Here is a 27,583-nt window from a genome sequence, read left to right on the forward strand (position 1 = left end):
GTCGAACAACTTACCTGTTCCCGGGTCCCGAATTTCGTTTGCTCGGAGCGTCACCACACCGACACAACACTTCTGGATCACAACACTCACGCTTTGGGCACACACAATCGCACAGCACAAGCAATAGGGGCCTCGTAGCACTGGTGTCCCGGGCTGTAGAAGTGAATGAAACCCTTGTAAGTTTGTTCAGGCTGTCGTTGCCTCCTCAATTACGGATGAGGTTTGGTTGATAGGAAGATGTTATTAAACTCGCTGAATACAGGATTAATCGCGGTTACAAAAAATAATAATATAGTTTTCATTACCCTAGACGAATAAAGAAAACATGTTCTATAATCTAAATTTAAAATTTGAAAGAAAAAAAACCGACTACATATTTCCAAAATATTACCTATTGATAAAGTTAACAAACAGGCTTTTTAATAAAATATGTGTTTCTTTATCATCGTCAACCCACAGAAGTCCACTACTGGACATAGATTCCCGCCAAGATTGAATCCTGCCGCAATTTGCCGATTTATATAAAGATTGTTATAGTCTTCTTACTTAAGAGTTATAAACTATAGCATATGCAGAATTCGCATGTCAGATTTCGGTCAATAAGACGCTTTTCTACATGAAATTCTATGGTTTGATGATGATATGGAATGATTGAAGACGAGAAAAAGAAGACGAGCATACTACGCAGCTTACAGAAGTGATTAGCGTCGCTCCTAAAGTCCGCTGCCTATCGCCGAAGTTCAGAGAATTTAGCCAAAATTAAATTAGTGTATTGTCGTCGGTATCTGTTCTGATATGTATACAAATTTTTAAGTTAATCGGACATCTTGAAGTTAACAAAAATTACATTAAACAATTCCGTTACATAAATATATAGATACAAACCAAGTTATAAGTCTCCATTTTCCAGAAACACCCATTAAATAAACACACAAAACTCAATTTTACGTCTGTCATGTTATCGTAATTTCTGTAATGTAAACAATTTTCAGTTTCCGCTTAGGATCTCGGGTAATTTCTGTAGATGACCGCACGGTTTGATTGTTGTGTATTTGTTTATAGCTATTTTTTTTATTTCCCACCTGAACTCATCACACACGCACGACCCATATAGTGGTGAGTGGTTAGCTTCGCCCATGGACGTGAGCAATGCCAGGGGCAGAGTCAAGTCGCTGCCTACCGCTAAGAACTCTCCAGAAGCCTCGTTTGAAGAAGGACATGTCATAGCGCCCCACTTCAGTAGGGAAGAGCCTATTCCAAAGTCGGATGGTACGTGGAAAAAAAGATCTCTAGAAAGACACTGTGGATGAACGCAGTGGTTATTGGTAGTATGGATAATGGTGATTACCAGTTTATGGACTTTCTTACCCACAGCAAAATACCTTTAAACCAATATAAAGTCTTTAATTTCTCGATGTCGAATATGTAACGTAGTAAGCGACACGCTAAGGAAGATATTAACAAGCCTTATACATTACGAAGATTTTGTAATTATAATAACTAGAGGTCCCGCAGTAGTCGAAATTGGACTATAATTAATTGGAATTGTAAGTTTGTACACTATTATGATTGTATTTTATACTTCTATAATCACAAATTTCGCCAAGACTACACTATAAAAATATTAACAAAGACAAAAAATATTTAATCTATTCTCAAACAGACGTCAAGAACAAAAGTTTGACAATAAATAGTATGCATGCGTGTGTGCGTCAAACACAAGGTATGTAGTGTGTGTAATGTTTTCTTTATTGATTTAATGTGTCTTTTATCCATTATTAAAAAAATATATTAGCATTGTGCACTTCTTCTCTGTATTCTCTATATGTGTGGAAAATTTCATAATCCTCCGTCCGCGCAATTTTCGTAAAAAGGGATACAAAGTTTTTGCTTCACGTATTAATATATAGATAATAATTTCAATCAATACAAAAATACCTATTTGAAATTAATAATTTCTAGAAAAGGCTTTTAATAAAATTTGCATTGGAGAATTAAAGTAATTTTACTTTGTATAGTAAGTACCCAAGCTAAAATAATAGGTGTTACCAAACTACAGTTTACGTGTTTGGTGACGAGCGTACGGAAATACGATCTATTTGTTTATGGTAATTGAAATGTTTTCATATTACTCAAGATGTTATTGTATTCGATATTGAAACGCTAATTTCTGAAACGTTCCGACACTTAAGATTTCAAACTTGCGTCACACAATTTCATAACGTTACATTTGGAAGGTTTCAATGATGATTGTCTGACCTCTTTAAAGTACTGATACTATATAATTCAGTTTATGAATTCTTTAATGAATCGAGCATGTAGTTGCGAATAATAAACTATACGAAAACATGGTATAATTGGCGTTATCAACACTGAGGGCACTGTCCATAAAACCGTACGCATCTAGTAAACACCTACCTTTCTTGCATCCATTTTAGTGGTATTCTTATCTATTTTACTAAGCTCCTTACTCTTAACCTGGTAATTTCTTTTTAAGCAATGATGTCATCACGAACCACCCTATTTCAGCAGCGAGGCAACTATTGTATCAACTGCATAACATTTCATCCGAAAACTTGCTCCATTAGCTAATAAAAAAGTTTTGCAATTAAAATTATTTGTTATAACAATAAGTATTTAGTAGGAACCTCAGTTCGCTGGTGGAAAGATGGTAAGTGAATGAAAATCCTTAAAAACTATTAACCGCTGCAACTAAATTAGCTTTTCTATAACTGCACATTTATGCACACAGAGATCACAAGTGAAGATTATTATAATGTCTTATATAAAACCGCAGCGTTCATATACAATAATAGATATTTTCAAGTGCTATTCACTTTTCACGATGATGTAAGATTTTAGTTTTAAAGATAGTAGAATTATTATGAAAGTTTCTAAAGAGTCTCTTCGTTGAAAATGTGTGTCAGTTTAACTAGCCTGTTTTTCAATGGTATGTTTTCAATATTTTACGCTTTCTAATATCAATTGTTCACAGTCGAACATCGATTTGTTCATAATAATATACTTTTTTTTAATAATAAATGGATACATATTATCGTAATTGGTATTAGCATAAACAATGATGTAATTTTATACATATTCATAACCAGATGTGGCCCGCGGTTACGCCGTCCTCAATTTGGAATTCAAAAATAATGAAACATGTTGCATTTGTCGCCATTAAATGCATATTAAAGTTTAGTGAAATATATATATATATACATATATTTTTATTGCCCTTGTAGGCAGACGAGCATACGGCCCACTTGATGGTGAGTGGTTGCCGTCGCCCATGGACTTCAGCAATGCCAGGGGCAGAGCCAAGCCGCTGCCTACCGCTTAATACTTTCCACAAGCCTCGTTTGAAGAAGGACATGTCATAGCGCTCGGGAAACACCGTGGGGGGAGCTCATTCCATAGCCGGATGGTACGTGGCCTCTGGAAACGCACTGTGTGGATGACCGCAGTGGCTCCAGGTAGTATGGATGAACGAATGAAATATATAAATACACATATATAATACGAATATGAAATTTATAATACGAATATATAAATACATTCGACTCATAATTTATGTGTTTTTAAGAACTATGTACTTTCGTCGCTGCGTTGTGGAGACAAACCAAAAAACTCTCGCATCTGAATTATATTTATTTGCAAAATGTTTTAGTAAAAGGTTAGCAATAACGGCAATAGCCAAATCGTACAGGATTAAGTTTCCGCATCAGGAATACTGAGCTTGAGCACCGCAATTCGGAATCACATAATTATAACTAATAACGAAGTCTGGTGTCAGCGGCGGGCTTGAATGGATTATGTTAATTCAATAGATAGTTCAAATGAATAATATATCTACTATAATTTGACTTTTGCCTGTTGCGCAGTTTAATTCAAGAAAATCAGAACAAAATAATACCATATATATTATTTACTGCAAAAGGATCTCGAAGAGGATATTCGATTATAACAAAATTCATTAAATTTCGAAAAATAAACTTTCTATTACACGGCCTAAATAAGCATATACGTACGTATTGTGAGCGAATGGTATCGTATGAATGAGATGAGACTTACTGGAGGCTACAGTCTATACTGTACTGTGTTATTGTTTGTAAATCAGTTTCTGAGAAGTTCGGTGTGCGATTTCTAATGCGCGAATGTCATTTGTTATCGGTATTAGATTTTAATGGTTTTTATCGGTACGCGAGTTTTATTGTAATAGTTTGTTCATTCGAATAAAGCCGTAAGTACTATTCGGTACAGTTTTGCAATTGAGCTTATGACTGATTGTTTTGAAATGGGAATCGATATTAAGGATCTTTAGAAGTACAAATAACCATATAAAACTAGATAGTTATAGTTAGTTATTTAGATTTATTTAGTTAGTTATATAGATAGATAGTTTGGTTATCCTTTGTAGCCCACTGAGTTTCTCGCCGGATCTTCTCAGTGTGTCACGTTTTTTTCATATTTATTTTTATTGCTTAGATGGGTTGACGATCTCACAGCCCACCTGGTGTCAAGTGGTTACTGGAGCCCATAGACAACGTAAATGCGCCTCCCACCCTGAGATATAAGTTCTAAGGTCTCAAGTATAGTTACAACGGCTGCCCTACCCTTCAAACCGAAACCCATTACTGCTTCACGGCGGAAATAGGCGGGGTGGTGGTACCTATCCGTGCGGACTCCCAAGAGGTCCTACCACCAGTGATATTGACGATTTTTAAGAAGTACAACTAACCATATAAAACTAGATAAGTTTGTTTATCCTTTGTAGCCCAGTGAGTTTCTCGCGGGATCTTCTCAATGGGTTGCGATTGCAATCCGATTCAGCGAAGCACCGCCCCTGCTAGGGATAATGTTAGCAAATTCGGTGATCCTAGTATAACCCCTCGAGGTTATTAGGATAGGTAAGAAAAAATCCTTTGGAGCAATCAAATAACGTACTACCAGGACCTCCATGGGGGAGCGCCGTACTGTATCTTCCTACCCCCGCGCGCTTTTCAGCAGGGTAAAGGCTTTTTCGGAGTTTTTTTTCAGTGGGTTTTGAAGTCACTTTTTGGGTCCGTGCATGACACCTCAGCTTCAAAGGGTGGCAATTAAAAATAATTGGATCCAAATTGGATGCGAATTTTATTAACTGTTCATCCAGGTCTTCGCTAGGCCTGCAGCGTATCCTCGATATGTTCTGACGATTGCATCTGATGGAGTGCCGAACAAAAATGTGTTCAGATTTCAGATAAGGCATCGAGTAGAATTGGGTCGCTCACGTACTTCATACAACTAAATATTGGAGCGAAAGCTTTCGTCCTCAACATATCAGGCGGGGTCCAGTACTTGCTTGAAGCAGGAAGCGTCGGGAATGCACGGGGCGAAATTGAATTCGATGCTTAGATCCATCCATCGCAATGAAGAAGCATCGTGGATGCCTTTCGTCCTTTCTCGGATCACAAAGTTACTTTAATGTCTACAAAAAACACAAAAACTGTATCGAGAGCAATGTGTCGTCTCACAGAAATACCGAGATAATTGATTTACGTATGGTGTATGTAAATTTTTGTAACTGTTCAAAAGACTTATCCATTGTCGGTATGTATATAAATGACCTTTCGTTTATTTTCAAGGAATCCATGTGAGTAACGGTGCAGTAACAGTCATGATGTTGCCATAATAATAATAAATCCGCGATATTGTGGGCATTGTGAGGAAGTTTCTCACTCTGGAGTTTTTTTTCCTACCTATGCTTATGATAGCTTTAAGAGGCTATTTCAGCTTCACCCTAACGTGTGTAGGTGAGCTCACGGGGCTGAAACCGGAGTGTTGCTAACACTGACCCTAGCTAGAGCAGTGCTTCGCAGAATCTACCACCGGATCGGAAACGCGACCCACTGAGAAGATCCAGCGAGAAACTCAGTGGGTTGTGTTTATGAGTTAATTCGCTTGTCGAGCCCTTCGTCGCAAGCGACGGATTCGACGAGGACGGTGACCATTCTGGAGTCCTAACTACTGGTGGCTTGTGAAGTAGACACCGCCATCAGCGGCAATCTGTTTTTATATAGTGTTTTTTCCAAATCGTACATTTAATGTAATTGATAAGATTTTAAATAAATATAGTAGAATAATAATAATAAGCCTTTTTATTTCTTGTTTTACAATCTCAAGTAGATATAATAGATTACATTAAACTACAAATTTGACTTTTATTAGTAAGTTAGCTTAAATTATGTTAGTAATATAAGTACGTGTATTAAAATAATTGTAAATTAACCCGAGAAGAGAAAGATTAAGAAGTCCCGGTTTGGGTAAAGTACTCCTTTGCCCATTTTTGTCTGTCTTGTGCTATGAGGTGCCAAATATTGTCATACCGTCCACCAAACTCGAACAGAATGCTTCAAAAAGTCAAGTTTTAATTTCAAAAATCATGATCATGTTTGCGTGTAGAAAATTTATTACAGTATAAGATTTTCATTTTACGGTTCACAAATTGTTATCATTATAAACAAAAACAAAAAAAAAACGTATACTAATAGTTTTTGATTGTGGTTTTAATAACAATTATCACATGATAAAACAAAATTACAACATCCCAAAATGATTTTAAATTGTTGACGAAATCACTTAATTGACGGGCGCGAGAATAGCGAACGTCATATCTTATACGTACTGGTTCGAAACATCATATCACTTATCAGTCGCTCAGAAAGTTACGAGAACAACAATGCGTTATAAAACAAGAAGTGTGGACTAAATAACGCTTCAGTCCGCGAGAGCACATCGCAAGGTCAAGAACGAGTGGGCTCTTTGGTACTGGCTGAAAGGAGCACAGCGCGACACGACTTTATTATTAAAAAAAAAAAGAAGAATAAAATATTTTTAAATACAATTCGAGATTCAAAAATACGAATCGTGTGCGAGAGACGCACGTGCGCGGACGCGTCTTAATAACAACTAAAAAGTAACAATTGTGTCAGTCGAAGCGATCTATTTCGCAATTTCATTTATAAAAAATTGCGCTAAAAAGCACTGTGATTTTTTTTAAAAATAAATACACATATTCGTTCATATTGTGTACAATTAAATCGTTAAGTTGGGTGACTACGGGAATTTCGTTGAGTGAGTATATTTATTATTATATATTTATGAAATATAAATTAAATACTTTACGTAGATAATAGCGGTATTTACAAAATGAGATAGATTTTTTTTAGATGAAATAAAATACAAAATACAATAAAATAAATAGTAAAGATTAAATGAAAACAAAAGCTAGAATGTCAAGAAATATAATTCAGGTGTAGATATACTTATACACCCTTGAATATGGTCCCATTAATGAGTGATCGAGTTATGGCCAGCTATGGCAGACCGTGAGAAAACTTGAAGGCAACAATCTAGGAATTCTCAATATACCTAAAACATTAATTTTGTTATATATAAAATTTTGCAGTAGGCAGCGGCTTGGCTCTGCCCCTGGCATTGCTGAAGTCCATGGGCGACGGTAACCACTCACCATCAGATGGGCCGTATGCTCGTCTGCCTACAAGGGCAATAAAAAAAAATGCATACGACATTCTTGCTCATACGAATCTAGCTTTTCCTGAGCTATTTCATTAAGCATCGAATTGTAAACATCGAATTATATATTTTCCGTCATTTTGGCGAATCGCAGATCTCAATAAATCAAATGAAAACACTTTTAGTCTCTGAAGGCCTCCACACGCTTCGTCGTAATAACGCGGTTGATCGCTAGTAAAATTAAATCTATGTGACCGCGCCCTCAGAGCAGTGATTAGCTGGCAACCACCTTTTAGTCATTACATTCAATTTTTGCAATCATTCATGACGGAATATACAAAAAACAGTAGGTAGCGGCTTGCAGTAGGCAGCGGCTTGGCTCTGCCCCTGGCATTGCTGAAGTCCATGGGCGACGGTAACCACTCACCATCAGGTGGGCCGTACGCTCGTCTGCCTACAAGGGCAATAAAAAAAAAACATACATATAAATGTACATGTTCTAGAACATCCAAAATATCCACGCATTTATCGTATATGTACGTCATTACGTATTATTATTCCCGCCAAAATATTTTATCTTACACTTCGAATATCAACTGAAACGGATAAATGTCAAATTTGAGCACTTGTGTTTTTAATGATATATTTAATAAAATTTGTTATAATGTAATAAATTGAGAACTATTTATTTTAGATCTTACGAATTCAAAACCGCTTTTAGTTTGACGTGTTCTGCAACTATGCACAGAAAATTATATTATATAATATATTGCAATATCATTAAGAGTGCTTTTATGGTTTAATCTTGCGTTTTTTTATTTCGCACGTCTCGAGAAACACAGAGGTTTCGGTCACGGGCGATTAAGACGTTACTGAACGATATTTTAATGATGTGGTTTTGATATCGTCGGAAGCTCTAAAAAGTTAAAAATAAACGTTAGATTAAAAAGAAGTACTTTTGATTTCATTTGCGTCACAAATAAACCGACATATTATATGCTAAATATTAAAGTTAATCGGAAAGTAATTTTTTACGTTTTCAATGAGCGCCGAGCAATGATACTTTGTCTAGTTTCGCTTAATTATTGTTATTGGTATATTGGTATGAGGTACCAACAACAATTGTAACAATTTTAAACTGAACTCTAGAATGGATGCGGGGCAAAAACTATCCAAATTTTTTATGCATATATCAGATGTGTGTCGAAGCTCTCGATAATAGATACTACAATTTATACGTTGTCAATGATGTTGTGATAATTTATTGATTATTATTATTATTATTAGGGACTTTTTGGCGGGAACGCGAGGAGTGAAGTTGTGTGATTTGTTTTATTTTGTTTTTTAGTTTTTCTTCAGGTTTAAATGTGTAATAACGATGGTTTATTAACCGTTTAATATCTGTGAAAGAGCACAAATGTGGGAAAATGAAACAAAGCCCCCGGACGTAACTTCTCGGGGTCCTCCAAAAAGTCCACTGAAAAAATCTCTGTAAATTACCACCATTTTACTAAGATTATATTTCATCCCATATCATCTCATCTCATTTCATTTCATTTCATTTCATAAAACTAAAAATATAAATTAAAATAAGATATGACTTAAAGGTCTTAATTACCAAATCATAAAATCCGTTAAAAAAATTTACTATTTTTAGTTTGGCCGACGGTGGCTTGCTCGTCTACCGTCGTATCTATCAAGCCATAAGATGTCTAAGTTAATCATGAATGAAAACAGTAGTTGGATTCTTCGTATGTAGTTCGGAAAACGCTTTTTCTCCGTTATCGTGCGCCAGTGACGTACATCACAGCGTCACACATGTAGGTATGTATTTATCCGGAATAGCTGAAACTCTTCCAAGCGGATGTTTATCAGATGTTTATTGACATGTTTTGCGTTCCATACACGAACCAATGGTACGATAGTTTATATCTTCTCTTGTTAGTAATGAGCTATCAATTATTTAGGCTTAATTTAATTTAGTGGTGGTAGGACCTCTTGTGAGTCCGTACGGGTAGGTACCACCACCCCGCCTATTTCTGCCGTAAAGCAGTAATGCGTTTCGGTTTGAAGGATGGGGGACAGCCGTTGTAACTATACTGAGACCTTAGAACTTATATCTCAATTGGCGCATTTACGTTGTAGATGTCTATGGGCTCCAATAACCACTTAAAACCAGGTGGGCTGTGAACTCGTCCACCATCTAAGGAATAACAAAAATTAAGGGTAATGACCTGTACATATTGTATTTAATATCAAATGAAGACATAATAGATTGGTACGTTCATTGTGTTTGATCTTGAACCGCGCTGTTTATTTATTGTGCTCGTGGCTTAGATATTTGTGTTTGTTTGCCAGAGAAGTACTCACGATTAGCTAATTAAAATACTGCAGATTTATAAAATCTAAACGCGACTGTAGAGCGATTGCTATTCCTGACTTCAGTTAGGCCATGAGTGAGCCTCTACGCTGAAGTGCTAATTAATTAAACTTTAGATTTTGACAAAAACAGCGTTATTTTAGACAAAGTATTACACATTACATTTACTGGCGGTAGGACATCTTGTGAGTCCGAATGGTAGGTACCACCACCCCACCTATTTCTGCCGTGAAGCAGTAATGCGTTTCGGTTTGAAGGGTGGGGGACAGCCGATGTAACTATACTGAGACCTTAGAACTTATATCTCAAGGTGGATAGCGCAATTACGTTGTAGATGTCTATGGGCTCCAGTAACCACTTAACGCCAGGTCGGGTGTGAGCTCGTCCACTCATCTAAGCAATAAAAAAATAAAAACATTATCAACTGATGACTTCGTAGAAACGACAAAATTCGATATAGCATACACACATGCATATTTGTTCAGTTTTAATTTCTGTATTTCTTTTTATCAAGAAATAAATTTGCATCCCATTATATGTCATTGAATAATAAACTAAACCGAATACGAACTACGAAGAAGATAGCACACGCCGAATTCGTGCGTTGTCTGACAATGTTTTGACGCGACCCATGACTCATCATCTATACGGCAATAATTAAATGAGCCTCATTAACATTTCGTTAAGCTTTCGCGGGTCATAAAGATGTTTAATATTACTGCGACGAATAAAACCGATCATAGCGAGACGTTACTCAAAATCACAAAACAATGTAATCATTACGATCGGTCAATGGCATCACGCTAAGATCATAATGTGTCGTATGTGCCGAATAGCGATTATCTATCTTCTATCTATATATATAAAAATGAATTGCTGTTCGTTAGTCTCGCTAAAACTCGAGAACGGCTGGACGATTTGGCTAATTTTGGTCTTGAATTATTTGTGGAAGTCCAGAAAAGGTTTAGAAGGCAGATCAATATGAAAATGCTCGGAAACAAATACCTAGTCAGGTCATAAATTCTGTCACATGCTTAATGTAAAATAATTGAAACAAGTTTATTCATTATGTAACCATTCATATACCAAAACGAACTTAACAAAACATAGATTCTTATGACACTAAAGTTTATTCAAAATGACCTTCGTGATTTTGAATACAGGCCTTCAATCTGCGCGGCCAGTCGTCTATCGCAGCACGAACGAGGTCCATGTCAATATCGGCGGCTGCCTTAATCAAGGATGTCTTGAGTGACTCCAAATTGGGATGAGGCTTTGAGCACGCCTTTTCCTCCAAGTCTTGCCATATCTTGTAATCTAACGGATTCAAATCTGGACTGGAGGAGGGCCAGTCTTCGTGCCGGATGAAGTCGATTTCACGCGCCGCCAGCCAGTCTTGTGTGCTCTTCGCTCTATGAGCTGGCGCCGAATCTTGTTGGAATACCCAGTGCCTGTTATTGAACATGGTATGAGAAACAGGTTCCACAAGGTTCGTCAGGACTGTATTTTGATACACAACTGCATTCTTTTTTACACCTTTCTCACAAAAATGTACCTCTGTTAAGCCCCAATAAGAAACTTCCAACCATACCATGAGCGAGGATGGAAAATGACCTCGTTGGACACGCGGAATACGGTGCTCGCTTCTTCACTACTGTGTGCGTACACCTTATCATTTTGTTTGTTGTAGCTCTCTTCTACGGTAAAAATTTTTTCATCCGAAAAAAGAATTTCCCGATATTTTTTTCCCGCGTACCGCTTCAACAAAGCGCGGCATCTCTTCAGTCTCAGGTCCATTAGACGAGCATTCAAACGATGTCCTGTTTTTCTACGATATGCCCGAAGCCCTAAGTCTACATTTAACACCCTTTTCACCGTGGTTCTGCTTAACCCCATCTGCAGGGCCAACAGTTTCTGCTTACGTTTGGGATTTCTTTGAATTCGCGCCTTCACAGCTTTTATCACTGCTGGAGTCCTAACAGACCGAGGGCGACCACTTCTTGACCTGTCATCTACACTAGAGTCTTCATTGTATCGTTTGATGGTACGATAAACGAATCTTTTGGTTATATTCAAATTTTTCAGTATGTTAAAAATTTGAATTGGCGCGTAACCGCAACGATGCAACGCAATAACTGCAACACGGTCTTCTTTCAGCGTCCACTCCATATTTTTGTAATGAGTAAAATTTTAAAAGTATACATTTTTATTTTCTTGAACAATTCGAAATTCGAATTCAATAAACTTTTTTGTGGCCAGCATTCTAAAAGAAAAGTTTTTAGTGTGTGACAATACTTATGACCTGACTAGTTAATTTTGTTTTCCCTTTGATGTGTCCCCCGTCGGGCGGATTCCTTTTGTTTGTTTTAAGTTTATTTTATACAAAAGCTTAGGTCTTTTATTTATCGATTGAGGCACCACGAAGTCAGCCGGGTCAGCTAGTATTTAATAAAGATACTGACTACGATTGGGAATGGGAATGTAAGCCTGTCAATCGCCAAGACAATAAGACGATCTCAAAAGAGCGCAGGTATTCATTTTTAAGGCGTTTTCGTCCGCCCAATATCAGATACTTAATTTTTAAGGGATTTTATGACCTGGTCACTAAGACCTTTAAGGTCATGTCTTTTTTATTTTTGTATTTTAATCTTTATTCTTATTTTTATGAAAAATGATAATATGGAGTGAAATGAAATGAAATGAAGATGACTAATTTGAGACATTAATCAATTGGGATGAAATTAAATGAAATGAGATGATATTGGATGAAAAATGATATCCGTAAAATGGTGGTAATTTACTGAAATTTTTTCAGTGGACTTTTTGGAGGATCCCGAGAAGTTACGTCCAGCGGTTTTGTTTCACTTTCACACATTTGTGCACTTTCACAGATATTAAACAGGTAATAAACCACCGTTATTACATATTTAATCTTGAAGAAACACTAAACAAACAAAATAAAACAAATCATACAACTTCACTCCTCGCGTTCCCGCCAAAAAGTCCTATATCAGTTGCCAACATCGCCAGACGGATGTCAATGCATTGTCAACATGCACACACAGGTTTAGTTAAATAAATTTTAATAAATTTGAATTAAAAATAGTTTTACAATAAAATAAATTTTTCTTACACTATTTTTAATTCAAATTTATTAAAATTTATTTTAAATTTTTTAGTTGGATTTTCTATAAAAGCGTATTTTGTTAGTTTTATTAAACTAATATTTATTTTTCCTTTTTTTTTGTTAAAATCATTTTATTTTTTAAATATTGAATCGTCATCGGTCCCTAATAAGTATACCAAATTTCGAGTTTATCCGATGTTTTGAAGGGGTCAAAATCATGTTCAAAGATTCCGTTACAAACATACATACGTCTGAAGCTAATAAAAGCGTATTATAAATATTGCGTTTATTACTTTTAATATGTTGAGTGGTTATCAAAGCCCATACAGATCAATAGCGTAAATGGAGACATTTCTTCGCGGCAGAACTAGACAGGGTGGTGGTACCTACCCGTGCGGACTCACTAGACGTCCTACCACCAGTTAATGTATCTCAGACACCGGACTGCAACGATTCTTGTCTAATTTGAAAACGTTAACTCCTCGATTCGTAATTCTAGAATATTTTCAAATTTTATTTTTGAGTAGCAACGAACAATAGTAGTTTATAAATGCAAATCAGATCTTATCTGGTTTTCGGTTAAATTAATTAGACATGTATACGATGTGAAATAGTATCTCTGTTAAGTTTACACGAACATCCAGATAACGTTTCGCAGCGTCAAACCATTCTTTATGATTTATTCTAGCAATTTCCTTTGATGAAACTTTGTGTTGAAATTTTTAAGCACAAGTGAGGGTGTATTGTTTTGCATTTCTTACCATATTATTAACTGGCAGTAGGGTTTGTCGGTAATCTGGATGGATAGAGAACACCATCGTATTTATATCTGCTGTGTGTATAGAGAATATACATGCATTCTAATTAGAAGTATGGGACAGTCTTCTTCTGCCTCGTGTCTGACAGAGGGACTCATGTTGTAACGTCTATGGGCTTTTTTAGTTAGTGAAGGTGTGGGTCGTGAGTTTTTTATTTTATTTTTTTATTGCTTCGATGGATGGACGAGCTCACAGCCCACCTGGTGTTAATCCCACCATCTACAACGTAAATGCGCCACCGGCCTTGAGATATAAGTTCTAAGATTTCAGTATGGTTACAACGGCTGCCCCACCCTTCAAACCGAAACGCATTACTGCTTCACGGCAGAAATAGGCAGGGCGGTGGTACCTACCCGCGTGGACTCACAAGAGGTCCTACCACCAGTAAAATTCGTCCAATTAGTGAAAAAAAAAACTACTCCGGTGCATCATCGTATCTTAAAACGAGCTTATCATCATCCGCTGTCAATGCAATGTCAAGATAGGCAGGCGAGCTTTGGGTTTGCCTAACGTTAAACAGTTCTCAAAGTTCACAACTCGAATTCTGCCTCTCTTTATTGAGAGATGCGAATGTACCATCCATTATTAGAACGGAGAGAACAATTTCATTATAACTACGTTTTGATTACAATTTAACCAGTTGGGCGATAAATTTTTAATAAAAAAACGATTACATGTAATTGATATTCACATAATTACCATTTACCGTATCATTAATATATAACGTATGTTCAATTTATTGGTATTGTAATAAGCATTTCTTGTTTTGGATCGAGACTTTAACGTTAGCAAGATGTCCTGGTGATTTCTGCCGCAAACCAATCAAGTTTAATGAATAAGTAATCCGTTATTTCTACTCATCTGCGAGTCTAACCTCACCCCTCAAAGGAACCGAAGATATTCACTATGTGGTTTCTTAAAGAACCAATCAAGATGTGACCTTCGCCTACACATTTACTCCAGTATAAACTATTAATCAAAATCTTAGTCATTAAGAATAACATTTTGTTTAATGATCTGTGAATTTTATTGCTTAGACGGGTCAACGAGTTAACGGCCCACCTGGTGTTAAGAGGTTACCGGAGTCCATAGGCATCAATAACGTAAATACTGCCACCCATTTTGACCACGACCACTCCTAAGTCTCAGTTCTATGGGCTATCCCACCCTTCAAGTTGGAATGCATTAATGCTTCGCCGCAAAAATAGGTGTGGTGGTGCTCACCGATCCGGACTCACGAAATGCCCTACACTAGTAAAAGTACTCATTACGACAACTCTAATGAGGTCAAACTCATCGAGTTTACTGGTAATTATTAAATGGTTACTTTTATCTATCGAAGACATGCTTTCATTATCAGTACCGTATTGTTACCCAGATTACGTATTCTTTTAAAGTCACAAAATTGATATGACCTTTAGAAGTAGGCGACTTAAAATCTCACATACATATAAGACTTTCATGATTTGTTTACCTAGTCATTTATTTTAAGGAAACACGATTTTAACAGATAATATGAGATAATTATTACTACTTGTTACTGTTTAATCACGCTTTTTCATTGATTGTCATTATATTATTTTTAATGTTACCGATACTTTATCGTCGATTAAGCCATAAGAATATTTATACGACTCGCGAAGAAAACCAAAGAATATTCTAGATCACATAAGTCTTTGAGTTGAAGCTAAGTAGTAAATAAAATTCAGCGGAAAGAATGGTAAGCAGTCGACGTCGCCCAAAACAAGTCATTTCGGATCCTCCCGATCCACTAACGGTGCTTTTAGGTACTTCAAGCACCGGTCACCGTCCTCGTCGAACCCGTCGTTTGCGACGAAGGGCTCGACGAGTAAATTAACCCTCAGACACAGCCCACTGAGTTTCTCGCCGGATCTTCTCAGTGGGTCGCGTTTCCGATCCGGTGGTAGATTCTGCGAAGCACGGTTCTTGCTAGGGTTCGTGTCAGCAACGTCGTCAGGTTTGAGCCCCGTGAGCTCACCTACTAGTTAAGGTTACGCTGGAATAGCCTCTCAAGGTTACCAGATTAGGTAGGAAAAAAAAAAGTAAATAAAATTTAAATTTTATTGAAAGACATACATTTAATTCGATTTCTTATGGCGTGAATGAAGGGTGTAAGACTTGTTTAATGATATGTATTTACACTCGTTGAAACAATGGCGATTGTTCGAAGAAATGTTTTAAACAACACACATGGAAATGAATACTAACAAATGTTAAATGTGTTTAATGTAATTTGTATGTTAATTACTTTTTAATTTTATCGAATTGTACTATTGAAGTATCTTTAGCTTATTCAATTTTCGAATGTTATAGCTGTTTTAGAGAAGTTATGATCACACTAGCCGTACTCGCCCGCTTCGCTGGGCATTTAAAATTAACATTATTATTTCATAGTCATTATGGAGTCCAACACTCATATTAATATTAGCCTATCCATTAAGTACATGTATTTTCTACATGGATACCAAGTTTCAAGTCAATCAGATGCATGGTTCAGTAGTTATAACGGAACATCCGTAAAAACCACTGTAGATTTATATATTAGTATAGATTAAAAAGCATGCATGTCAAACGCTTCAAGTACTGTAATGTTTTTATATGTTCGCATTTATTTTCCGTTTTCTAAACAATAAATATCGTCTGCAAAGATTTCACAGCTGAACGCCTCGTAACTCTTTCCTAATCTATCCACAATTATATTCAATTATATTCACAATTATTATCTGTTATTTTGTTAAAGCATTGCCAACATTTTATTTTTAGCAAATCCAGCGGAAATGATGTAAGAACTCGCTCCCAATGAACATCTATTTTGGAGATAATATCGTCACTCAATAATTTCAATATTTCCAAACTCGTTGTGCACGTGCTTTGCTTACACGTGCAGGTATTATGCAATAAACACGATATTAGTAGGTAATAATAATCTCCAACAAATCTTTGGGCGGTTGATGAATACAAAAGGTCAAAGTCAAGATCGAACATGTACAGAACAACCTGCTTAGTGAGAGTTTTTTAACGTTCTCGATAGCGTAAAAGTTAACTAAAATTTGTATGGAGTTGCAACAGCGCCCCTAGCGGCAAACATAGGCAAACGTTCCGGCTCCTTACAAATTTGAGTTAAGTTTTACGCCATTAAGAACGTTAAAAAACTCGCACTAAGAAAACAGATCACTGGTTCGCCACAGATGCATCTGAGGCGCAACGCGACACTACAACTAATGCCTGCCTGTTCTATCCGCTGCAAAATCTTCAAAGACTGCGGCATGAAGATTTTGTAGCGTTTGACTTATGTTAGTAGAATATGAATAGAACGCCAAAGTTAATGGGCGTTCTATTTGAATAGAACAATTACATCGTAATTCAAATTGTACTGTACACGGCGGCTATGAAAATAAAAAAAGCAAAGCATATGTACGTACCAAAAATTACTCGTAAACTATTCACGATTACGTTTGAGAAAGCATTTGGCAGAGAATCAACTACGCACGAGGCACGAGTATTGTTGTGTTGTCTGTAATATTACAAACTAAGATAATATATGTAGATCGTTACACAGATTTAATAGGTGTGTTTATGATTATCGACGCTCACGCTGCCGTGCACACAGAAATCCAACATCTTCCTTCGATTTCATTGGGACGTGTTAATTAAATAGTTAAAATACGGATCTTCGGACGGGTCGTGATTCTGATCTGATGGTACATGCATTCGCGAAGCAGCTGCTCTTGGATATATAGACGTCCTTCGGAGGTACTCAGGTATTTGTTAGCAAATCTCTTGGCTGAGTCCCCGAACCGATAAAACCTTCCATGCCAAAAAAATTACAACGTTCATGGTAGATTGTAATTAATACTGAATAATAATATGGTATAGTAAGAGATGCATTATAGATAGCGAATAATTAATAATTATTATTTGTTACAAAGCTAGACTTTTAACAAACACAAATATTGAACACCTAACTGTGTCAATGAAGTCATTTATCGTTGTTTATTTAAACGATACAATGCTGTAATGATTCACTATTAGAATTGTCTTAAGAACATTAACACGATAGGCAAATTAATAATAGATCACATACACAGATTTAGGTATTTGTACATGAATAGAAGTGATAGGAGTTTTAACAAAAATCATACTTGTTTCAATCACAATCACGTTTTGTTCGCGTCATCAATAAAAACGTGGTGATACGGTCAGAGCCGGTCGGTTTACGCGTCTTTGTACAAACACGATAACCATTGCTAGACTATGAAGGCCTGGTACATCCATCTTGTCTTTTTGATATTTTACATTCGATAATCTCTTCAAAATAATTATTGTAATTAAAATTAAAATTATAATAATTATTAAGATTTTGTAACAGCCGATCTGATATTTTTTTGGAGTAGATAGTAGAGGCAAGGTGAGAGATTCGCGCGATGTTAGACATTTACTGATGATGCGCGTAAACATGCCCAACGCCCGATCCACGGCTCACATTGAGATCTGAGGCCTCTACCGGATTGGAGTATAGGATATTCTACCTACAAACATAAACGGATAATTGCTTCGCGACAGAACTAAATAGGCAGACAGTACCGACCCGTTGAAACTCTGAATATACCTAATATTCGTAACCAAATTAGATAAATGAAATATTAAAAAATAAAATAAAAAAAACTTTGCAGTTTTGATGTCTCTAAGTTGGCTGTTCCTGTATTATCGGAACCAGGGATAATACTTACTTCTATGGTACGCGAACTTATAACGAATAAATATATATATTTAGTACATATTATATATTGAATATCCAAAAGCAGATGTAAACAAAAGTAATCATGACATTATAAATATGTTAGTAACAACTGAAATGTTCAGAATTTAATAGATTTAAAATCTTACAAAAATAGTTTCTCTGATTATCTCAACACTTCAAAATTGACCGATAAGTGCTAAAGTGAAAGAAAAAAAAATCGATACATCACTGAAATGATGGATTTCGATGATTCCGATTACGATACGCATAATGCATATGATTTGTGACGTAAATAAGTGAGATAAATGAGACGATGAACTACCACTGAACACGGCCGATAATTCTCCATCTAGATTCTCTTTGTTTTTTTTTTCCCTACCTATGCTGATAGCCTTGAGAGGCTATTTCAGCTTTACCCTAACGTTTGTAGGTGAGCTCGCGAGCCTCAAACCGGAGAGTTGCTAACACCGACCCTAGCAAGAGCAGTGCTTCGCAGAATCTACCAGCGGATCGGAAACGCGACCCACTGAGAAGATCCGGCGAGAAACTCAGTGGGCTGTGTCTATGGGTTAATTCGCTCGTCGAGCCCTTCGTCGCAAGCGACGGGTTCGACGAGGACGGTGACCAGCTCTCTTTGTGATTTTGCGGTTTACTTGACAACTAAACTCAACACAGTCGCGCGCAAGATCTAGTCCCAAATTAAAATCTTCTTAGATTTATTGAAACGTTACAATTTCATTCAACTCTATAAGATTTTTAACACAATAAGTTATATGTAGTAGTTTTCAAAGAATGAAACCTCAACGGTTTTGATTTTATTACAATCGTAACAGACTAAACAAAAATATTTAAGCGATTAACTCCATATTTCCGTAATGTGTGACAGACACGGACATTTTGGACCCTTTAACGCATTCATAATTGGCAAACTGGATCAAATGACATTTAATTTTGTCTAATGTAATCATGTGGAAGAATACATTAAAAGTTGTTTAATCATATGAATAATTGTTCGATTTACTTTCAAACGTGTGAAGGTCTAATTGTTTAATAAAAAATGAGAATATTCCTTTTCCATGGCAACTTGAATGATCGCATTGAGTTCTTAGGTAGTACGTTCGTATCTTTTTCAATAAGTGGAATGGATATATGATTTATTTACTTTTTTACTATCGTGGGAGAAATTTACGTTCTACACAGTCTAAAGATGATACCTATAGATAAATCGTCCGTGCTATTATCTAAAACACACGAAAGCGATTAGGATTCGCAGATGACCGCGCCGCATGGATATTCCGGTAGTGAGAAATCATGCCCGAGTGTCAATCAGCAAAAAACAATCCGTATAATTAAAATCTTATTTATATGCGGAATAATCGGACCAGTCGGTTTTAAATGTTGAAATGCCCAGAGCATTTCCAAACATCCATACAAAAAATAATTGTGGCTATAGTTTAAATTCCTAATTAATAGTAATGTCGTAAGTTTATTGTGGTCCTCAAAAAACGTACATTTTCATAACAAAAATGTTAAATTTAGCATTTAGCTGTCTGGTTCGTACACGATCCGTATCGTTATCGTCAAAATTCTTAGCCAGCCAAACGTGAGAAACACAATGAGCTTTCGCATCTCTTCCTGTGTATCAGACACGTAGAGAATCTAAGTTATTTTAACAGACAAGCCTTGTAATTGTGTTTTTATTATTCTCCCTTCTCTGGGTCTACAGACTATATAGTCACCTCATTTTTTTGCTACGATTATTCCCGGAGAAGTGCTCTAAGGAATTGTTCTAGATCCCGTCATCACTGTTGTTATCAGACCAGTCGACCTTACTAATTGGAATCACTGCGTACATCCATAGTACCTTCGTTTCTAGATTTAATCTTTGTGGCTTCTTCTTCTTCTTATCTTTATCGCGACGCAGCATATCATCTTTTTCCATTCAGGCCAATTGCACATGATATCTGTACTCACACCCTTTTTTGCATATATCTTCTTTCATGTAATCCATGCAAGTCTTTTTAGGATACCCTCTCCTTAGATTTGGCCACATGATCATCCTTTCTTCGCATAACATGCCCACACTACGATGACTTTCCCTTTTTTTTCTGTCCCTACCGCTATCTTCACACTTTTCTATATATGCTCGCTATATATCGCGCGACACAGCATCAACACAAAAGCAATATTTAGAACCTTAAAATAATGTGTAACTAATTATTATTACACAGTTCTTAATCACCATTTAAGGCAACATAGTTTGTTGACAATTTGAAATTAATTGCATGTGAAATTAGTACATGGCTTATTTCAGGATAATGTGTGTATGTGTTGTATCAGTCAACGCGTATGTTTATAACTTTCAATACCAGTTTACTTCAGTTTCAGCGGATGCGTTCATGAATACTCACATAGTATAATACATTTAAAAAAAAACAGATTAATTTAATACATTAAGTCTAATAATTCCAAAAAATATCAGTGATGGTGAAGTCCCATGTTAGACTTAGAGGTACTGTTTTTATTTATTAGACGGCTAAACGAGCTAATACCTCCCCGGTGTTAAGTAGTTGCCGATAGATATTAATAACGAGTATGCTGTCACCCACCTTGAGACATGAATTCTAAGGCTCAGTACTGGAACGCATTACTGCTAAGCTGCAGAAATAGTTGGGGTGGTGGTATCTACGTATATCGCTCAGAAGACGCCCTTACTGCCTTTATTTAAAGTTTCAATTTATTAAAAAGGTGTATTTTTAAAGTGTTTTTTTTTATTGCTTCGATAGGTGGACGAGCTCACAGCCCACCTGGTGTTAAGTGATTACTGGAGCGCATAGACATCTACAACGTAAATGCCGCCACCCACCTGGAGATATGAGTTCTAAGGTCTCGGTATAGTTACAACGGCTGCTTCACCCTTCAATCGGCAGGGCGGTGGTACCTACCCGTGCGGACTCACAAGAGATCCTACCACCAGTAATAAAAATGTAATTTCTCCTCAGGAGCGTCCGAAGCGCTCGTGTAGCGGCTTCTGCTGCGGGCTCGGCCACGTGGAGTGAGCACCGGACACACAACATGTTGGCGAACATCAAAGGTTTCTGGAAGGTGTGCCGATATGGTGACCTATATATGGTATGTCGATTTTGTACATCTGACGGCCTTAAAACAAGTGGTTTCTAGACAATTATGGCGTAACGTACCGTGGATTGGGGGGAATCAGGATCCTTTCCAAATCCAACACAAATTTTCAATGGTTTTTCTTAGGGTAATTAATACCAATAAATAGAAATTAAAATGGTTCCGAAGGCTTAAATTTTTATATACGATGCGTTATTTATACATAGTTCATTACAAAAACTGAAAAAAACTAACTTGATCCGATTGACATTGGCTTTGGGGTTCATCAGATTACGTATGGGGACAACAGTTTTTCGATAGGGCTGACACTATTTAGTTGTTAGGTAGGTACCTAACTTCAGGTAATTAACTTTTTAATATCTTTAATGAGTTACAAAATTTTGATGACTAAATTAAACTATTTAATATTTTTAAACACTAAATAAAAGTCAATTTCAGTTCAACAAAGTTAAATCTAACAACTCCACAAAAGTATTGTGACATCCCTGATTTGTCCCTATTCTAACTCTGGTCTCTTTTCCCCCTAATCTAACGTACTCAATGACTTTTAGAGTATTACAAGTTATCTACATACCGAGGGATGAAATGGTATTTTGTTTAAGCGACATTTTTTGCAAAATTACAAGAGAGCATTATTTGAAGTTTAAAATTGGGTAAAAATATAATAACAAAAAAAACTTCTTCAGCTATTTGAATGGGATAAACTTAATAGAAGATCAATTAAAAACATCGAATTGTTGATACTAATATCAACTAAAACGGATCTTTAATTACTTTTTTTTTTCCCTACCTAAGCTGAGAGCCTTGAGAGGCTATTTCAGTGTAACCTTAACTAGTAGCTGAGCTCACGGGGCTCAAACCTGACGACGTTGCTAACACGAACCCTAGCAAGAGCCGTGCTTCGCAGAATCTACCACCGGATCGGAAACACGACCCACTGAGAAGATCCGGCGAGAAACTCAGTTGGCTGTATCTGAGGGTTAATTTACTCGTCGAGCCCTTCGTCGCAAGCGACGGGTTCGACAAGAACGATGACCGGTGCTTGAGGTATCTAAAAGCACCGTTACTGGATCGGGAGGATCCGAAATGACCTGTTTTGGGCGACGTCGACTGCTTACCATTCTGTCCGCAGGATCGGGGTTTAATTACAAAGATAAATGTCGCGTATTAAACGAAATGTCGCTCAAACCAAATAACTTTTGACCCCTCGATATGATTCAAGTCAATGTTTAATAAGTAAGATGCCCGGTACAGTCGACCTGTGCTGTGAGTATTCTTCTTCTATATCGTTCCCTCACTACTAAGGATCGCGACCACACGTGACGTTCCTCCACAGTGTTCGATCATGGGTGGCAAGGACTGCATGGTACAGACTACCACCAAGTGCTTCTCTTGCTAGATCTGACCATTTGGCTGTAGTTCTGCCCACGACGCGCTTGCCCTCTATGCGACCCGTAATTATGAGCTTCTCTAATTCATGTCTGGGAGACCGCAAGATGTGTTCAAAGAAGCTCTTGACACGTTCCCGGCAGATGGAAGAGAGCCTTTTTCGGATGTTTAGCTTCCTTAGAATGGATTCGTTGGTTCTCATGGCAGTCCACGGTATTCGTAGCATCCTTCGCCAAACCCACATTTCAAAGGCATCGATCTTTTTGATATCCCGGCTTTTCATGCACCATGTCTCCGCCCCGTAGAGGAATATGGGAAAGATCAGTGTCCGCACCAAGCGCACTTTATATATCTTAGGACAATTCTTAGATAATTAAGAAGAAGAGAATGTAAGCTTTTGTTTACGAATCGCTTTCACGAGATAAAACGTAATTTATTTATTTTATAACGTAAATTTTCAAAGACACCTTTCAAAGTATTGCAATAAATTGCTCAACAGAAGCGATTGTTCAACAAATCTAGAACGATATCAACGCGACTCGGTCTGTGGGTGTCGTGAATTGTTTAATTACCTTAAACGGCATATTATTGCAAAATATCAATTAGAACGCTTAATACGCCTCCGCTTAATGCGTTTATACACTAAAACGTTTTATTAATTCCACCTTCACCTTGACACAACGTGTACGGATATGTCGTCGAAAAAAGTTAATTTTTTATTTATTTTTTTATTGCTTAGATGGGTGGACGAGCTCACGGCCCACCTGGTGCTAAATGGTTACCGGAGCCCATAGAAATATACAACGTAAATGCCGCCACTCACCTTGAGACGTGAGTTCTAAATTCTCAGTATAGTTAGAGCGGCTGCCCCACCCCCACCCTTCAAACCGAAACGCATTACTGCTTCATGGCAGAAATAGGCGGTGGTGCTTACCCGCGCGGATTCACAACACCTCCTACCACCAGTAAATAAATAATTCAAATTTACGTTTTCACGAACTCGAGTAAGGCGAATGTGTGAGCCGAAAGATTATTTTTAGAATTCTCAAAGTTTCCACGAATATTATGAAAAAAAAAATAGCGCAGAACAAAAAATCTAGTTCACGGATATGAATCTACTATAATATATTTTTTTAAAAGGTATTTCCCACTCGTATGCATTTAAGATGTTTACAATTCGCGCCACATTAAAATGCTTTAGCAATTTTAGACGTTTTTTTGTTGTTGTTGTTTTAACAATACGATTATCTTGTTCGCATTTCAGAACTCAGTTACTGTAAATGTCAGAGTTTTTTTCTCTTCTATTGTTTTTCTATTGTTCTATATTTAGGCGCGAACATTCGTTACAGACTATCACGGTTCTCGCAAACATAAGCATTCGCATCGCTAAGGTCGGACATTCGGACGAACATTTGTGGAAAGTTTATTTTTTTATTTTTATTATTTAAATGGGTGGACGAGCTCACAGCCCACCTGGTGTTAAGTGGTTACTTAAGCCCATAGACATCATCGACGTAAATGCGCCACCCACCTTGAGATATAAGTTCTAAGGTCTCAAGTATAGTTACAGCGGCTGCCCCACCCTTCAAGCTTTGTGAAGTTTTTTGTGAAAGTGATTTATCTTTTCCGAAACCCATTGTGTTTTTACAATAGTCTCCTCCATGCTAGCAATGACTAGAGTTTGAGAAAATATAATACAAATATTCGACCATTGTCACGTCTGTTATCTGTCTGTCTGTCGTTAGCGTGGACTCGCGTAGATCGAAAAAAAATGCTAATTTTTATTATTATTATAAACAAAAATTCAACGAAAAAAGAATAATAGGCAAAGCTGCAATGACCGTGGTTATGCAAGTCCATTTTTAAACATTCAATAAGCACTTCCAGTTTTTTTTATTCGTACACAAAAACAAACGAAATGTTATTCTATATTACGAAACCGAGCCGCAGCCACTGTCAAGGTTAACTGACATATTCATCTGTATTGCATGAAATTATTAAAATGCTACATCATTACGTAACGTCGCGTCGTTCGCGTCGCTACATATCGGCATTGTAATACGGACTATATAGTGTGTTTAGTGCGAGTTCTTTAACGTTCTCGATAACGTAAAAGTTAACCCAATTTTGTAAGCAGTTGGAACAGCGCCCCTAGCGGCAAACTTAGGCAAACGATCCCATTCCAAATACAAATATATGAGCTAACTTTTACGCTATCGAGAGCGTTAAAGAACTCGCACTAAGCACATGATGGTAGGACCTCTTGTGAGTCCGCACGGGTAGGCACCACCACCCTGCCTATTTCTGCCGTGAAACAGTAATGCGTTTCGGTTTGAACGGTGGGGCATCCGTTGTACTGTAAAAACTGAGACCTTAGAACTCATATCTCAAGGTGGGTGGCGTATTTACGTCGTAGATGTCTATGGGCTCCAGTAACCGCTTAACACCAGGTGGGCTGTGAGCTCGTCCACCCATCTAAGCAATAAAATAAAATAAAAAAAGTATAATAATATGAAGGAAATTGCGAGACGTCGAATACAATTCGTCCAGACTAGCATCTGTTATGAAATAAACGTGGCGGCATGAATCGATGCGGAAGCCTTCTGTGTAGCATTATGTGGTAAGATAATTTGGCGTGTCGGTGTACATAAAAGCGACTTACGAATTTTTATGCTTAACAAAAACGTAGCTTCTATGTGCATACTGCAGTTCGGAACATTCTCGCTAAATTATTATATCTTATAGCGCCACAATAATAACAGGACTTAATAATCGGTTTTTTTTTGAGCACTTACATTCAATTGTTTTTCAAAAAAATAAAAAAACTATTTCACTACCTGGAGCCACTGCGGTCATCCACAGTGGGTTTCCAGAGGTCTTTTTTGCCACGTACCATCCGGCTATGGAATGACCTCCCCTCCACGGTGTTTTCCGAGCGCTATGACATATCCTTTTTCAAACGAGGCTTGTGGAGAGTATTAAGCGGTAGGCAGCGGCTTGGCTCTGCCCCTGGCATTGCTGAAGTCCATGGGCGACGGTAACCACTCACCATCAGGTGGCGCGTATGCTCGTCTGCCTACAAGGGCAATAAAAAAAAATTAACTTAGTCTTGTAGTCTAAGCATTACATAACTTACATTTTCTTGGTTTCCTGCAAAATTATGTAGTTTCGCTTGGTAATGGCCACGTAATCATCATGAAAACATCATAATGGTCTGGCTAATATGGCGACTATATAGTAAACGAAGAACGTAAATGCCGGTCAATTAGTTGAGAGATTACTTTTAAATTGAATCAGGTAAACGACTGTTTTAATTACCGTCTTTCAGCGCGTTCAGGTTTGATAATAAAAAAAAGGTATCTATTTCTTTTTTTATACTTTTGGTCTGCCGTGGTATCTTTTAATACAAAATTTGTAGATACAACTTATATGGGTACAAGACACTATTGTAATGCAACTCTTATTTTAAACTTAAAGTACTTAAATTAGGGCATTGTAGTGTTCTCATTGGCTCATTGACGCTCACGAAAATCTAATAAAAATATTATATAAACGCATATATTTATTACAGTACTAGTGTCGTGTTCCGTCGTGATTATCGTTTACTTGAAAAAATCGAGTTATATGTATATGAATTACATATCGAATATGACCTATTCTGATGTTTAAGTTATTATTACACTAGCGACCCGCCCTCGCTTCGCTTCGAAAACTGTAATTTATTATTGCTTTCTCCACTATTTAATGGATGTTATTATACATATAAACCTTCCCCTTCAATCACTCAATCTATTAAAAAAAAACGCATCAAAATCCGTTGCGTAGTTTTAAAGATTTAAGCATACATAGGGACATACAGATATAGGGACAGAGAAAGCGACCTTGTACTATGTAGTCTCATGTATGAAGTCTCATTGGAATCCGTGAAGTAGTTTTTGTGAATGAGTTTATTTATTTATTGCCTAGTTGGGTGAACGAGGTCACGGCACACTTGATCTTAAGTGGTTACCGGAGCCCGAAGATATCTACAACGTGAATGCTACCTACCCACCTTGAGGCGTGAGTTTTAAGGTCTCACTTTTAATCACAGCTGCCCCGCCCTTTAAGCCAACCCGCATTAATGCTTCACGGCAGAAAAAGGCAGGGTGATGGTACCTACCCGTGCGGACTCACTAGACGTCCTACCACCAGTAACAAATATCTGTTTATCCTCATAACATTTATAATATAATTGTGTTTAAAAAGTACTCATCTACCGGCAAGTATTTAAATAGCTATTAACTGCACATGGCTCATGAAATCTTAACGTAAATTGTTCTAGAAATCAAAATGTACGAATTATTAATATTCATTTTTAACTACCTAAACATTTAAAATAGCTATTTACATTCAGTCAAGTAATTTACCTGCGAATTTATTTTCAAACCACAAAAAATATCATGCAACATTCGTTC

General features: G+C 36.9%; 2 protein-coding genes across 24 annotated transcripts in view; one reads left to right on the forward strand and one right to left on the reverse strand.

Moving 5' to 3' along the window:
• rg (A kinase anchor protein rugose) overlaps positions 1-27,583 on the reverse strand; it is a 633,801-nt gene that overhangs the window by 65,003 nt on the left and 541,215 nt on the right. The window lies entirely within an intron of this gene.
• The window catches only part of LOC114248019 (trehalose transporter 1-like protein), a 93,630-nt gene that overhangs the window by 41,887 nt on the left and 24,160 nt on the right, over positions 1-27,583 (forward strand). The window contains exons 1-2 of one of the 2 annotated variants that reach the window (XM_089739298.1): positions 6,753-7,113; positions 21,605-21,734. In XM_089739298.1, coding sequence (XP_089595424.1) covers positions 21,678-21,734 — 57 coding nt within the window. In that variant the 5' untranslated portion in view covers positions 6,753-7,113; positions 21,605-21,677. Of the gene's footprint in view, positions 1-6,752; positions 7,114-21,604; positions 21,735-27,583 lie in introns of those variants that run through there. The other variant, XM_089739297.1, reaches the window with a different exon arrangement.

Source organism: Bombyx mandarina, chromosome A1 (genome assembly GCF_030267445.1).
Source record: "Bombyx mandarina strain Sakado chromosome A1, ASM3026744v2".
Taxonomy (NCBI): Eukaryota; Metazoa; Arthropoda; class Insecta; order Lepidoptera; family Bombycidae; genus Bombyx; species Bombyx mandarina.